The sequence below is a fragment of the Ornithorhynchus anatinus genome, chromosome X1 (genome assembly GCF_004115215.2).
Source record: "Ornithorhynchus anatinus isolate Pmale09 chromosome X1, mOrnAna1.pri.v4, whole genome shotgun sequence".
Taxonomy (NCBI): domain Eukaryota; kingdom Metazoa; phylum Chordata; class Mammalia; order Monotremata; family Ornithorhynchidae; genus Ornithorhynchus; species Ornithorhynchus anatinus.
The window spans coordinates 84,718,630-84,733,897 of NC_041749.1; the positions used below are offsets into that span (position 1 = coordinate 84,718,630).

At 61.0% G+C, this 15,268-nt stretch overlaps 1 protein-coding gene across 7 annotated transcripts; it reads left to right on the forward strand.

The window, feature by feature from the left end:
• The first annotated feature begins 530 nt into the window (after window positions 1-530).
• MST1 (macrophage stimulating 1) lies at window positions 531-14,264 on the forward strand. Of its 7 annotated transcripts, none has more exons than XM_029049673.2 (19): window positions 531-683; window positions 1,541-1,685; window positions 2,345-2,457; window positions 3,111-3,225; window positions 3,732-3,976; window positions 4,360-4,480; window positions 6,600-6,718; window positions 7,986-8,030; window positions 8,276-8,444; window positions 8,653-8,783; window positions 9,056-9,158; window positions 9,505-9,641; window positions 9,754-9,789; window positions 9,900-10,011; window positions 10,487-10,564; window positions 10,879-11,025; window positions 11,605-11,711; window positions 12,554-12,693; window positions 13,915-14,264. In XM_029049673.2, the coding sequence occupies exons 1-19, from the start codon at window positions 626-628 to the stop codon at window positions 14,074-14,076; spliced, it is 2,283 nt and encodes a 760-aa protein (XP_028905506.1). In that variant the 5' UTR covers window positions 531-625; the 3' UTR covers window positions 14,077-14,264. The 7 variants fall into 7 exon arrangements, with proteins under 7 accessions (XP_028905506.1, XP_028905508.1, XP_028905507.1 ...); XM_029049675.2 differs by lacking the exon at window positions 3,732-3,976 and adding an exon at window positions 3,506-3,674 and having other exon boundaries at window positions 532-683; window positions 4,360-4,499; XM_029049676.2 differs by lacking the exon at window positions 3,732-3,976 and adding an exon at window positions 3,538-3,674 and having other exon boundaries at window positions 535-683.
• Window positions 14,265-15,268: the final 1,004 nt, after the last annotated feature.

Consider the following 15,268-nt stretch of genomic DNA (forward strand, 5'->3'; position numbering starts at 1 on the left):
CCCCCATCTCCGACCGACCACGTCATCTTCTTGAATGTGGGCCTCCTGTTTGTCTCTTATCTTTTTAGGCCTCTGGCCACACGGCCTGTTCCGGGGGCAGCGCCCGGCCGAGGGCTTTCATTAGGCCTATGCTCTGGGACGGCTCTGACAGGCACCAGGCTTCCCAGATGGGGCATTCCCTTGCAAAAGCCGTCCAATCCCGTAAAGCCATGTTTCACAACCTCTACGGGCGATCGATACTGCTGGGCCCAGGGGTCGGGGCTGTGGATCTGCAGGAGAGAAAAGGGGTCCCAGGAGAAGCCAAATTCATATTCCCCTGCAGTGAAATGGGGGGACTGGGGACCCGTCCGCCCCGGTCCCCCCCCAACCTCGCACCGTCCCACAGCCCATCCCATTTCCAATGCCGTCCATTCCCAAGCGGCTTCTCCTATCCACTCCCTCGGCCCCGTCGCAGAATTGCCAAGAGGCATGTGATCCGGGGCAAATATTTGGAGCCGGAGCAAAGTGGAAGGTGGAGGCCCGTGCAGACGTGGCCTCCGGGATTGAGGGGGCAGGGCCTCTGAGCTATACCTAGAGCTGGCTTCAGCCCCAGGTCCAGTTCCAGTCACCCAGGATACCGGGAAGGATGTGGCGGCGGGTCCTGGCCCTACTGGTGCTTCCACTGGTTTCTCCGCGCACTTCAGGTGATCGTCCCCACCGCCTGGGGGGGGGGCCCAAGCAGCGGGATGGCTGGAGGGGGACCCAGAACCCCTTTCCCAGTCCTTCCTCCCCCTCGCCCGCCCCCAGGCCATTTCACAGATGCCCCGTTTTCCGGCACCCCCTCCTTCTTTCCACAGCACCTCCACTCCCTGCCCCTTCTCCCGTCTACTCTGTGCCTCTCTCGCAATCTCTCCGACCCTTGGATCATTTCACCTAAGAAAAGAATGCTCGACTTCTCCGCCTTTCGCCCCACGAAACTGCTGGCCCTCCTCCTCCTCCTCCTCCTCCTCCTAAGCCCCTCACATCTCGTTCTTCTCCATCTCTCCTTCCCCTAGGTGGTCCTCCCCACGCTATCCCCTCCAAGTCTCTAGCCTCCTCTTCCTTCCTCCCTCTTCTCTGTCACTCACACAGGGACCCTCCTGTTCAGTTGAGTCTTAAGGGTGGCCGAAGGTGAGGCGAGGGTGGGTGGAGCCAACGAGTAGCTGTGGGAGCCCTCCTCTTCCCGTAGACATTCATACCCTATAATGTAGCCATCCAGAGAGCTCTGGACCCCTTGTCCTTCCCACATGCCCCAGGTCTCTGTTTGCCTAGTAGGGTAGGGAAATGCTTGGGTCGTGCCCTCGCCTCCCCGCCCCCCCCCCCCCCCCGCCCCGCACCCATGTCACCTTGTAGCTCGGTGCCACCGGCCCCATCCGGCCCCTCCTCTGGGGTGGGCAGGTAGCCCTCCTGCCCTCCCAAGCACGGCCTCCATTCCGCTGGGCCCTGGGGGGAACACACGGAGAGGGTGCTGTGGGTGGCTGGGAGAAAGTTGCTTGAGCCCGGTTCTGTGCCTTGCATCCAGTCCAGAGGTCACCTCTCAATGACTTCCAGTTACTGAAAGCCACGGAGCTGAGGTTCCTGTCCCAGCAGGCCCCAGAACCGTGGCAAGAGAACACGGTTAGTTTGGAGGAATGCGCCCGGAGATGCGTTCGGGCCCGGACGTGCAGGTGAGTGGCAACGGAGCAGCCTGGGGAGAAATGAAGGGAACCTTCTTTCGGCAGGTCCCCGGATCCCTCCTGGACAGGATCCCGGGGGCCACGGTGTGGCGTCGCCTCCTTGCCCATAAAACCGGTAGAGGCGTAAACTGAGTCGGTCTCATCGGGGCCGTGAGAGCGAGCGGGAAGAAGGAGGGAGGAGAGAGGCTCCTGGCTTGCTCAGGGACGATCGTGAGACCACTTCGGCGGGCCAGACTTCTCCCAGGCCCGCGGGAAAGGGATTCCCGGTGGGAGGGCAAGGACTCTGAAAGAGGACAGCAGGACCGGAGCCCATTTCTGAATGTCCTTCCCACAGGGCTGGGCAGAAGGTGAAGTTTCAGGAAAATTCAGAGTAGAGGGGAAGGGGTCGTTTGCAGAAGCGACGGTGGGATCGAGCGCCGGGGAGTCCTGGGAGTCAAGGGAGGGTGGGAGAAGCTGATACTGAGTTGGGCCGGGCCGGGTGTAGGGCTCCCGAGCAAGGCCTGCAGGGTGGCCCGTGAGGGGGGCCTAGCGTGGAGTTGGCATGGGGCGGGGGGAGGGGTGCCACCTTGCAGAGGTGGCGGGGGAAGCGGGGCCACCTCAGAGATGGAATTCTTCTTGGATTCTTCTGGACGCGCCCGCCCAATCCCCAGAGCTTTTCATTACAACTTGGTGAGCGAGACCTGCCAACTGCTCTCCCAGACCCAGAATTCAGCCCACACCCTGCTACAGAGGAACATACACTATGACCTTTTCCAGAAGAAAGGTGAGCCTGCCACGCTGGGCCGGGTAAGGGTTGGCACACGGCAAGGGGTGTTCAGCAGGAAGGTGCGGTGCGGGCAAGGGGCCCGGCGGAGGGGCACGACAGGGGCGGGGCGCCAGGCGAGGGATGACCAAAGAAGCCCGGGAAGGGCTGGAAAGCAGCAAGTCTTCCCGGCCCGGTGTCGGAGTAACGGAGTGTCGTACTTTCCCAGCGCTTAGTACGGTGCTCTGCACACGGTAAGCGCTCAATAAATACGATCGAATGGATGAACGGAGGGCGGGGCTGTGACTGTCGAGCAGGGCTAAGGAAGACGGAGCCGAGGAGCCACCCGGGCACCCCGGATGGGGTGATGGCCCGAAGCGAGAAATTCCATCGGGAGGCCAGATCTCCCAGTCCGATAAGGCGGGCGGGCAGAGAGGATGGAGGGGAGGCCGGCGCGGGATTGGGGAGACCGGGTGGAAGGCACGAAGGGAACGGACAGAGGAGCTTGGAAGGGGGCAGAATCTCTAGCTCGGTTGGGAGACGTTATGATGGCGCGTCGTCATTCGCCTCCCAGGGCTCAGAGCGCTCCCCGACTAGGAAGGATGGCGGGGAAAGGGGGGCGAGGAGGAGGCCCCGGCCGGCGGCGTTCTTCTCCGACGGGCTCTCTCTGGCAGATTACGTGCGGGAATGCATCGTGGAGAGGGGGGCCACGTACCGCGGCACAGTGGCCACCACCATCGAGGGCCATCCCTGCCAGCCCTGGAAAGAGAAGTACCCCTTCGATCACAAGTGAGAAGGAACTCCGGCCCCGGGGTGGGCGAAGGCGGAGGCCCGGAGCCTCTCTCGGTTCCCAGAGAGCCGCTCCGGCCGTGGCGGTCCCAGGCACGGAGCGGGGCCGCCGAGTGTGGTCGAGGTGGGGGAAAGAGGGAGCCGTCCCTAAAGCCGATCGCTCTGGAAGAACCTCAGAAGCCGAGGCGGAAGGGGGAGAGGTGAGGGTGAAGGATCCGGGCCCGGGAGCCCAAGAGCTCAGCCGCTCTCCCCGTGGCCCTCCGTGGCCATCCTCCTGTAGGGAGCCCCCCGGCTTCCCCTGTCTTCTCCCAGGTTTGTTCCAACCGCCCACAACGGCCTTGAAGAAAATTACTGCCGCAACCCGGATGGGGCTCAGGGGGGCCCCTGGTGCTATACCCAAAACCCAGCTGTCCGCAGTCAGGTCTGTGGGATCAAGACCTGCGAAGAAGGTGAGTCGGGACGTGTGGTCCTCTGGCTCTGGTTGCCTTCCTCCCCTGCTTCCCCAGGACTCAGACCCCCGGATACACCCTCACCGCGTGTAGGACGAGGTCTTGGCCCGAGCTCCCCACTGCCACGCCGGCAGCGCCCTCCCAGCGGCCCGCTCACCCCCACCCAGTCTGTGGGACTCGCGGAACTCCAGCATCCTTGGCTGGAAAAACCCTCCAATATCCTGGCTCCAACCCTTCGATACCCAAACCCTTCGATATCCTGGCTCCAGGCGGGATGGTGGCTAGTCCCGCCCAGAAGGACGGTGAGCGGGTCTATTACGAAAACTCTCTCCGGGCAGGGTGGGGGTTACGGCCTCCCTTAGGTACTGACTCCAGGGTTTTCGTAAGCCAACCTAGCGGGGAGGTTGGGTTTTTTTTAAAACATTTTTACAGGGAATATCACTGAGAAAGATGCGGGCTGTCACGGACTTGAAGCTGCTCAGCCTTCTCTTCTTTAGGCTGAATAATTTGGGTCCTTCAGTCTCTTCTCTGGGGTTTTAGTTTCCAGTCCTTCGAATCCACGTTGAGGCCCAGTTGCCTGTCCGTCTACACACGCGCGCGCGCACGCTAATACGCGCCACCGTCACCACCAGCCCTATCTCACGGAGTTCCGGGCTCTGCCTAAACTCGGTCCCTGCTCCAACAGCTACCTGCCTGTCCTGTAACGGGGAGGATTATCGGGGCTCCGTGGACCGGACCGAATCGGGAAGGGAGTGCCAGCGTTGGGACCTGCAGCGGCCCCACAAGCATCCCTACGATCCCAACACGTACTAAGCTGCCCAAACGGTGAAAGGGAAAGGGGTGAGGGGAGGGGGGTGACGGTGCTATGCGGGCTGAGCGGTGTGACAGAATGGCTGACCGGAGGCTGTTCAAGGGGAGGAAGAGGCACCCCTTAGTGATCCCAGGAGAGAAGAGGCAAATTAAAAAAAAAAAAGAAAAAAGATGCTATTTGTTAAGCGCTCACTATGTGCCAAGCACCGTTCTAAGCACTGAGCGCCGCTCTGTATTATTATTATAGTCGCTAAGCGCTTACTGCGTGTCAAGCACCGTTCTAAGCCCACAGTCCCTGTCTCACGTGGGGCTCAGAGCCTAAGTAGGAGAGAGAAAAGGCACTGATTCCCCATTTTACTGCCGAGGAAACCCGAGGCCCAGAGAAGCCAAGTGACTTGCCCGAGGTCATTCATTCAGTAGTATTTCTTGAGCGCTTACTATGTGCAGGGCACCGTACTAAGCGCTTGGAATGTACAAATCGGTAACAGATAGAGACGGTCCCTGCCCTCTGACGGGCTTACGGTCTAATCGAGGTCACACAGCAGGCAAGTCACGGAGCTGGGAGTAGAACCCGGGGCCTCCGACTCCCAGGCCCGTGTCCTTTGTTTTTTTAAACGGTATTTGTTAAGCTCTTACTATGCGCCAGGCAATAATCATAATAATTGCGGTACTTGGCAGCGTGGCTTAGTGGAACGAGCCCGGGCTTGGGAGTCAGAGGTCCTGGGTTCTAATCCCCGCTCCGCCGCGTGACCGCTGTGTGACCTTGAGCAAGTCACTTCACTTCTCTGTGTCTCAGTCACCTCATCAGTAAAAATGGGGATTAAAAAATGTGAGCCCCACATGGGACAATCTGATTACCCCGTATCTACCCCAGCGCTTGGAACAGTGCTCAGCACGTAGTAAGCGCTTAACAAATGCCATGATTATTATCATCATTATTATTACTGTTACTTGTTAAGTGCTTACTATGTGCCGGGCACTGTAATAAGCACTGGCATAGATAGAGGTTAGTCAAGTTGGACACAGTCCCTGTCCCACATAGGGCTCACACCCTTAATCTCCGTTTTACCGATGAGGCCCAGAGAAGCGAAGCGACTCGCCCAAGGTCACAGAGCAGACACGTGGCGGATCCGGGATTAGAACCCGTGACCTTCTGACTCCCAGGCCCCTGCTCTACCCACTTAGCCAGGCTGCTCTGGGATAGATACAAGCTAATCAGGTTGGACACACCCCACGTTTCACATGGGGCTCACCGTCTCAATCCCCATTTTACAGAGGAGGTAACTGAGGCCCAGAGAAGTGAAGCGACTTGCCCATAGGTCACACAGCAGATGAGTGGCAAAGCCGGGATTAGAACCCAGGTCCTCTGGCTCCTAGGCCTGGGCTCTTTCCATTAGGCCATGCTGCTCCCCGTGCTCTGCTCAGGACCAAGCACCCTGAATCCATTCATTCATTCAATAGTATTTACTGAGCGCTTACTATGTGCAGAGCACTGTACTGAGTGCTTGGAATGTACAAATCCACTGTCAGGCCCTCTCACCGGTCTCAGTCACCGGCCACCTTCGGGTCTCTTTTCCCCACCTGAAAATGGAGGGCTTGGCATTAGCCCTTGGGACCGTGACCTGAGTCTGACTCTCCCAGCAGTAATCCTTGGCATTCCAGACAGGCTCCAAGCAATCCCCAGAGACCGAGCTGGGTCTGGGCCCATCTCCTAGAGGTTGGGAATCTCTGCTCTTCAGGCCAGGAGTGGCCCCAAGAGGCCTGGAATCAACCCCCATCCTTAGGGCCAAGGGTCTTCCAGGGCCACCTGCTTTCAGGGAGACCAAAGGGCTCAGACGACATCGGGTTTTCTGGACAGTCCTCCTGGCTGGGCTTCTCCATCCCTCATCTCCGTGGCACAGAGGGTCCGCTCCAGACTGAGTCCCAGAAACCAAGGGGGTCTCAGCTTCCCTGAGCTGTCACGCCAGGGCCCCTTGTCCCCCCCCCCCCCCCCGGCCCCGACTCCATAACGGGCCGGGAGGAACCGCCTTCCGCTTGGCCCGAGGGCCTGGGCCCGGACGGTAGGGAGAGGCGAAACTACGGGGGTCGCAGAGATGGCTTCTCTTCCGACGCCAGGTATCCTGACAAGAACCTGGACGACAATTACTGCCGCAACCCGGACGGCTCGGAGCGGCCGTGGTGTTACACCACTGACCGTGAACACCCGAGGGAATTCTGTCACATCCCCCGCTGCCGTGAGTGTGCGGGTGGGTGGCGGGGAGGAGCGGGGTGGCCCCTACCCTTGGATGTCGGGAGGGAAGAGCAGATCTGGGCCCCCCAAATGTCCGTCGTAGTCTACGTCAGTCGCTCAATCATATCTATCGAGAGATCCCCGCGTGCGCTGCGCTGTACCGGGAGCTTGGGAGAGTACAACGCAACAGTATAGCACGGTGCTTGGCACATAGTAAGCGCTTAACAAATACCGACGTTGTTATTATAACGGACACATTCCCTGCCCACAGTGAACTTGCAGTCTAGGGGGGGAGACAGACATTACGTAAATAAATAATAATAATAATGTTGGTATTTGTTCAGCGCTTACTGTCCTAAGCGCTGGGGTAGATACAGGGTAATCAGGTCGTCCCACGTGAGGCTCACAGTCTTCATCCCCATTTGACAGATGAGGTAACTGAGGCACAGAGAAGTTAAGTGACTATTAGGGATATCCATTCATTCATTCGATTGTATCTATCGAACGCTTACTGGGTGCAGAGCACGGTACTAAGCGCTTGGGAAAGTACGATAAAGCAGTGAAGAGTGACAATCCCCGCCCAGAGCGAGCTCGCCGTCTTTGTGCCCAAGTGGGGGTGGGCGACGCAGAAGGGAGTGGGAAAAGAGGAGATGAGAGGGCTCAGTCAGGGAAGGCCTCCTGGAGGAGTTGCGCCTTCAGTCGGGCTTTGAAGGCGGAGAGAGTAACGGTCTGGCGGGCACGAGGAGGGAGGGCGTTCCAGGCCAGAGGCAGGATGCGGGCGAGAGGTCGGCGGCGAGAGAGAGATGAGATCGAGGTACGGCGAGTAGGTTAGGATTAGAGGAGGGATGGGTTGTAGTAGGAGAGTAGCAAGGTGAGGTAGGAGGGGATATGGGATTTGAGATTAGAGGACAGGGGTCGGACAGTGGAGCGCGGGTTTCGGAGTCCGCGCCTACAGTAAGGGAGAGGGGTGTGTGTGCGGTGCGGGGGGCGGGGGGTCCGATGAGGAGGAAGGGACGAACGGAGGAGAGAGCGGGGGGAGGCGTCGTGGATTTGGCGAGGGGGTAGCGTGTGAGCCTAGAGCCGATGGCGCCTGCCAGTACGCGCTTCACGGGGCGGCTACGGGAGAGGAAGCCCGTCTGATTCTCCTCCTGCCGGGTGGGGAAAGGGAGCAGTAGTGGAAACGGGAGCAGGTTGAGAGTGTAAGTGCGACATTAAGCTCCTGGCTCATCCACCGGGACTGGAGGGCTGCAGTCGCCGCGCTTCACTTCTAGGGTCCCTGCCCGACTACCGCTCCCCAGCCGCGGCCAGAGAGAAAGGTGTGTGGTCGGTGGGGTGTGTTCAGGGAGGAGGAAGGGGCGCAAGTCAATACCCTCTTATCCCCAGGTCACCATGACAGACAGATGATTTCCCAGGAATTTAGTGAGAATCCCCCCAGCGCCACCCCTTCCCCCAACACGGCTATTCTCCCAACCACCCCAGGGGGAGGAAGCGGTCGCTGCCCTGGGGCTCCCACTCCCACTCCGGCTCTGTCCCTCCCTCACTTCCTCCTTCCCTTGCCCAGGAGCAAGGAGATGGCAACCCCCCGAGGACACGACCCTCACCTGCTTCCGGGGCAAAGGAGAGGGGTACCGGGGGACGGCGAACACCACCGTGTCAGGAATCCCCTGCCAGCGCTGGGACGCTCAAACCCCCCACCGACACCACTTCCTGCCGGAGAAATACCAGTGCAAGTGAGCGCAGGGCAGCCGGGGCCGGGGGGGGGGGGGGGGGGGGGCCCTGCCTGGGGGAGGAGAAGGACGGAGACCCTCAGGGGAGGAAGAGGCTCTCCCCCCCCCCCCAATCCGGAGATTCTTTAGCCCAACGGAGCCCGACGAGGCCCCGCCACCCGCCCCTTCCCAAGCCTGAGTGGTTGGGGTGGGGGTGCTCTGTCTGCCCCAGGGACCTGCGGGAGAATTACTGTCGCAACCCGGATGGTTCCGAGGGGCCGTGGTGTTTCACCTCTCGCTCCAGCCTGCACATGGGCTTCTGCTTCCAGATCAAACGCTGCCCGGATGACGTGAAGGTGGAAGGTGAGGGTGCAGCCGGCACACGGGATGGGGGGCTGCGGAGGGTCGGGAGCCCCCGGGCCAGACCCCGGGGCCCCGCGACCCGGATACGGCCCCGCACCTGGGAAACCCAAGCGCCTGGGCCCACCGTCATCAGCGGTTTCGGTGGAACGCCAATTCTGTGCCCAATGCCGCACGTGGTTCCCGCCCTCGAGGACCTTAAGGTCCAGTGGGCAATGAGGCTCCAGGGGACGGGGCTACCCCACCTCCTCGCCTACGGCCCCTTTGCCCCCCAGACTGTTACCCTGGCAACGGAGCACAGTACCGGGGTAGGGTCAACAAGACCCGGAAGGGCATCATCTGTCAGCGCTGGGCGGATAAGACCCCGCATCAGCCTCAGTGAGTTCCGTGGGCGGGACCTGGGAGGGGAGGGGCTGCGGAAGGGCAGGGAGAACAGGGGTGGGCAGAGGGGAGGTCCAGGGAGGGTCCCAGGGTGAAGGAGGGAGAGAGGGCGAGTTGGGAGAGGAGATCCGGGAGCTCGTACAGCTCGCCGGAGGCAGGCGGGCCAAAGAATCCCGGGAGACGGGAGGTGACGGTGGGGCCCAGGGCTGCCTCCCGGTCGGGGAAGGAGGACAGAGAGAGGAACAGACGGGAAAGTGGAAAGGGATGGGGAGGGGAAAGCACTGGTAACAGGGAGGCTCCGAGCTGGCGGGGGAGTTCCGAGCTCTGACCTCTCCCCCGTCAGGTTCTCCCCCACGACGGCTCCTCACGCCCACCTGGAGGGGAATTTCTGCCGGAACCCAGATGACGACAGCCACGGGCCCTGGTGCTACACCACAGATCCCAACACCCCCTTTGATTACTGCGCCCTCAAACCCTGCGGTGAGCCTCCTCTTCAGCTCGGGAACACCACGGGCCCCCGCAGACTCCGCTCCCTGCTCGTACCGGTGCCGCCGGGGACTCGGTTCAGCCCCTCCCTTCTCTCTCTCTTCAGACAGCAATAGGAAGCCGTCCATCCTGGAGACTCCAGGTAACCTGCGGGTCACCCTAGATGGACGGGAGCGGGAGAGATTCAGGAGCCCGGCCCGCTGCCCCGGGCCCCGTCGTCCCTGCCCAGGCCCCCGCTCGCTTCCCCCACAGATCAGGTTCTCTTTGAGAAGTGTGGCAAGAGGGATGATCGTCGGCAGGAGAAGCTGCGGGTCATCGGGGGGCAGCCTGGGAACTCACCGTGGACGGTCAGCCTGCGGAACCGGTGAGGCTCCGAGCCGCGGACCCGCTGGCGGCCTCCAGCCGACAGCGGCCTCCCTGCCCGCACCCAGCTCCCGGCTGACACGGCTGAGGGAGGGAGAGAGAAGAGGGATGGGGCGGGGGGGGACATCTCCCCGGCCGGGCCCCCCCGACTCTCCAGCCACGCTCCCCTCCCTGCAGCCGGGCTCCACTCCCCTCAGGCTGCCCCTCCTCGGGGTCGCCTCCGTCCTGCTTCCTCACCCTTACTGCTCCCCGGGGGCCTCCTCAAGATCCCACCTTTTAGGCCTCCCGCCAGACGTTCGCTGTAGCTCTAGTCCGGACACATCCCCGAGACGGCGGGGTCTCAAGGTGCCCGGGGTGTCCATCCCGTGGAAGCACTTTAAGGCCGGGGTGGGGGTGGGAGTGCTGGGGGGTGGGGGGCGGGGGGCGGGCGGGAGTGAAGGGCACTGCCTGTCACGGGCTCCACCTCCGCATCCCAGGCAGGGGCAGCACTTCTGTGGCGGGACCCTGGTGAGCGAGCAGTGGGTGATCTCTGCTCGCCAGTGCTTCTCTTCCTGGTGAGGCCCTCCGCCGTGTTTCGCTTCTTCCTGCCTCGTAAAGCCCGGGGCCTGGGGTGGGGATGGGTGGGAGCACTGCGGGGCGGGGAGGCCAATCAGGACTCCGAGCTCTGGGGGTGATGGGCGTCCCCGGGGTCCCCTTTCCGCTTGCCAGGGAACGACCTCCCGGGAGGGAGGGGGGCAGAGTCAGGCAGGCACCCGGCGGGGGAAGAGGGCGCGTAAGGAGTGGAAAGGGGAACCGGGGGATCGAAGGGACACCGCTCCCCCGCCCCCCCGCCCCCTGACATTGTGCCTCTGCCCTCCCCACCCCTCAGTGAGGCCACCGTCAGAGGCTACGAGGCCTGGCTGGGGACTCTGTTCAAGAACCCGGGCCCCAACGACCCCGACCTGCAGGTGATCCCCGTGGTGCATCTGGTGTGTGGCCCTTCCAACTCCCAACTTGTCATGCTGAAGCTGGAGAGGTGCGGGGATAGGGAAGGGCCTGGGATTATGTAGCGGGTCAGGGGGCAGGAGGGCAGACCTCAGGCAGAGGGACCCGTCGTGAACAACCTGACCCCTGTTGCTTTCACTCTCCTGCCCGGCGGGAAGGAGACGGGGAGACCGAGGCCTACTCCCCGGCAGAGTGATCCAGGGGACCGGGGGGCAAGGGAGGAGCAGCGGGACCCCGAGATATCAGTCGAGGGCCGAAAGCCCAGGATTCAGCTGGAAGATGGGGAAAATTCCCGGCTTCCCCTTCGGGGCCGAGGGCTGCACGGTGCTCGTGGACGGCGGGGTTTGGCCGGTAGGGTCGGAGGCCTGAGACAGGTCTTCTGAGGCATAAAAATATCTGCTAACCAGCTGGGGGGAACTGGCTCAGGGCCAATTCCTGCAGACACAGACTCTGCTTCCCAGGCAGCGTGCTGGGAGACCCAACCCAGGCCCTAATCTCTGAGCACAGAGCCGTCCAGGCCTCCCGCTCAAAAATCTGCCCCGGAATTTGTGACCTGGGGGCTCAACTGGCCAAGTGGGCTGTGAGCCCCTCCCCTCTGCTGCTCCCACAGACCCGTGACCCCGAGTCCACGAGTGGCCGTGATCTGCTTGCCCCCGGAGAAGTATGTGGTGCCCAAAGGCACCAAATGTGAAATCGCAGGATGGGGAGAAACCCAAGGTGAGGAACAACCACCGGTGGAATTTCTAAATCTTTGCCATGTTCTGCTCTCCTCCGAGCACTCTGCCATCCGCCGTCACTGGCTTTCCCTTAGCCAGATTTCAGATCTCCTCACCCTGGACATCTGACAGGAAAGGAAAAGGGAAGGGTGGGAGTGGGAGAGAGGAGGGAAAGAGAATGTGTGTGTGTGTGTGTGTGTGTGTGTGTGTGTGTGTGTGTGTGTGTGTGTTTTACAGCTTCTCCAAGAGCATCTAGTGCTACAGGGAGCAAACGCGCCAGTAGGAATATCAGGAACACGCCCTCATTCCTCCCGGGAACTCCGGTGAGAACGTCTGGGGAGCGTTGTTAGTAGCAGCGTCTCTGAAGGAGGATTCCCTGTGGCATTTGCTATTCATTCAGCTCTTTCTGAGAAAGTCTGTAGAGACCGAAAGGACTCACCACTCATCCCAGACAGGAATGCGGGAATTCTATTCATTCGATCGGATTTATTGAGCGCCTAGCGGGTGCAAAGCACCGTACTAAGCACTTGGGAGAGTACACTACAACAAGACACATTTCCCGCCCACCGGTCTCCCAGAGCACGGCACGTGCCGTGAGCTCTTTCCCATTTTCTGGACAGGGAAGACCAGAGTAAAGTGAGGCCTTGTGAGCCTTCTTCCCCCTAAGGACAACTCTCTTAGAATGGATGGATTCCGGCCTGGCCTGTCTTCTTCACATGCCAGAAGAGAGGGTGATTGATCGGACCTAGTTACAAGGGAAGGAGGAAACAGATCCTTTCCTCCCGGCTCCGTGAGTGGGCTCGGGGAATCCCGTGAGATGGGCTCTGGACACCTCTCTCTCAGGCACTGGCAACCCCAACGTCCTCAACGTGGCTACGCTGCACGTGATGAGCAACCGGGACTGCAACGTCAAGCACCGGGGCCGCGTTCAGGAGACCGAGATGTGCACGGAGGGCTTGCTCGCTCCCGCCGGGGCATGTGAGGTCTGTTGTTCCCCAAAGTACTGTCGTCACCGGGTCGGAGTCCACCCGGCCCAGGATTCCGTCTCCGACACGGGCGGCGGGACGCCCGACTCTCATCTTCCCGGTCGGGGAGGGACCCCTTCTCAACTGCTCAGCCACGAGTTTAGCCAAACCTGTCCCCACTTGCTGAGGTGCAGCCCGCACAACTCACTCAGTCAGTGGCATTTATCGAGGACGCTCAGCGCGCAGAGCACGAAGCAGCGAGGTGGATGGAGCGCAGGCCTGGGAGTCAGGCCGCAGGGTCTAATCCCGGCTCTGTCCGCTGGGTGACCTTGGGCGGGTCACTTCGCTTCTCTGGGCCTCAGTTACCTCATCTGTAAAATGGAGACTGGAGACGGTGAGCCCCGGGTGGGGCAGCGACTGTGTCCAAACTGATGTACTTGTACCCACCCCAGCGCTCAGTACCGTGCGTGGCACAAAGTGCTTCGCGAATGCCACGGTTGTTATTATCGTTGCTAAGCGCTTCTTGGGAGAGTACAATACGACAGAAGCAGCGGACACCTTCCCTACCCCTAACGAGCTTACGGTCTAGAGGGGGAGAAAGGTTCCCGACAGGAATGAGCACCACACGCTCGATCGCCTTTTGCGGGAAGGCTTTCTTTGTCCTGACCCTACCAGCTTCGAGCCTTCAAATTTGGTGAACCGTTATCGCGTTTGCCCGGCGCTCGGCACAGAGTAAGCGCTTAACAAATACCGTCATCATCATTCCACCCCCCGATCGTGGTTTGGTACACTTCAGTCGCGTCCTTTCAGATTTCTGTCCGGGCCGGTTGACAAGCCCTAACCGCTTCCGTCTACCTTGATTCGAAAGCTTCTCTGTCCCCCGATCCGAGAGGGCAGATGGATGATCCTGGGGGAGGAGTCGGCTCGGCAGCCCTTGACCCTCTCGCCAAGGGGCCGGCCTCGAGGGCCTCAAGGTGGGCGTGTTCCGTTAGCGCTGGGATGGTTGTGATTCTCCCCGAGCCCCTCCCGGGCCCCAACCTGGAGCCTCCGTCCCACGGAGCTTGGGTGCCGGGTCAGAGCCCCGAGCACAGCTATCTGGGAGCTCATCAGAAGCCTGTGTTCATTTCACAGCCCAAGGGCCCTTGGTTGGGGGGGGCGGGGGCCGGCCAGCGCGCAGCTCCCCGCCGGTCCCTCCCCCACCACCCCGGAGCTTCACCAACCTTCTGTTCCTTCTTCTAGGGCGACTACGGGGGTCCCTTGGCCTGCTTCACCCACGACTGCTGGGTCCTGGAAGGCATCATCATTCCCAACCGCGTCTGTGCCCGCCCCGGTTGGCCTGCCATCTTCACGCGCGTGTCCGTCTACGTCGACTGGATCAAAAAAGTCATGAAGCTCACCTGAGGGGCCCGGAACGCCCCGGGCCAAGGCCTCACTTCTTCTCCTCGCCCTTCCTCTTTGTTTCCCCCCGCCCCCCCGCAGAAGACCATGGCGTGAAGCTCGTGGGCGGGGAGCGCGTCTGTTATAGTGTACTTTCCCAAGCGCTGAGCACAGTGCTCCGCACGCAGGAAGTGCTCAATAAATACAATCGACTGACTGAAAACGAGTTCGTATTGCAGATTTCGAAAAGGCCTTCCTCTCCTTAGATCCGGGGCATTCCTCAGCCGAGAGTTAGGGGACCGAGTTTTAATCCTTAAAATGACCCCGCAGAAGTGGCCTGGAGAGTAGATCTGGCAAAGTACGTTTTCTCTCCGGGAGAGGGAAGATAGGGAGGTCGCACAGAGGGTTAGGGTTGTTCACTCAAGGCCAGCGTAGCCACCTCCGCCCCAGCGGGTGATTTCACTCCACGTCGGGGCTAGAAGAGCGTTGGGGCAGAAAGGAGACTCTGCCCGTCCGGACGGAGCGCGTAGGAGTTACCCGGTTACCTGCACGGAGACTTGGACAGAGCGAGTGCTCGCCTGTACGTTTTCCTTAACGTGAGGTCTGGCAAGAACGCAACCCCCGCATCCGAGGAGAAGGGGGTGCGTTCTAACTTTCGCGTTGTTCGTTTCATCTCAACACTGCCCAGAAAGCCCCAGCCCCTGGTCCTCGCTTTCATTACCGTGTCTTGGCCGCAGCACGCTTGGAGCTGGAGGCAAGTGTGCTGACGCAGGCAAAGGTGCCCCTGCCTCCAATTCTCCTCATTAACACTGGAGTGGGAGCGGGAAGGGAAACGTTTGTGTGTGTGAGAGAGAGTGTGCGTGTTGGGGGCGTTGGGGGGAGCAAGGAAGAACGGGACTAACAGGATGTGGGAGTTTTCCAGAGGCTGGTTTTACGGTCCCGCTCTCCCATTCCTTGCTGCCCCTGGGCAGGTAATACTACTACTATACTAATAATGTCGGTATTTGTTAAGCGCTTCCTATGTGCCGAGCACCGTTCTAAGCGCCGGGGTAGACGCAGGGGGATCAGGTTGTCGGCTCACAGTCTCAATCCCCATTTTACAGACGAGGTCACGGAGGCCCAGAGAAGTTGAGTGACTCGCCCGAAGTCACCCAGCTGACAAGTGGCCGAGCCGGGATCCGAACCCATGACCCCTGACTCCAAAGCCCGTGCTCTT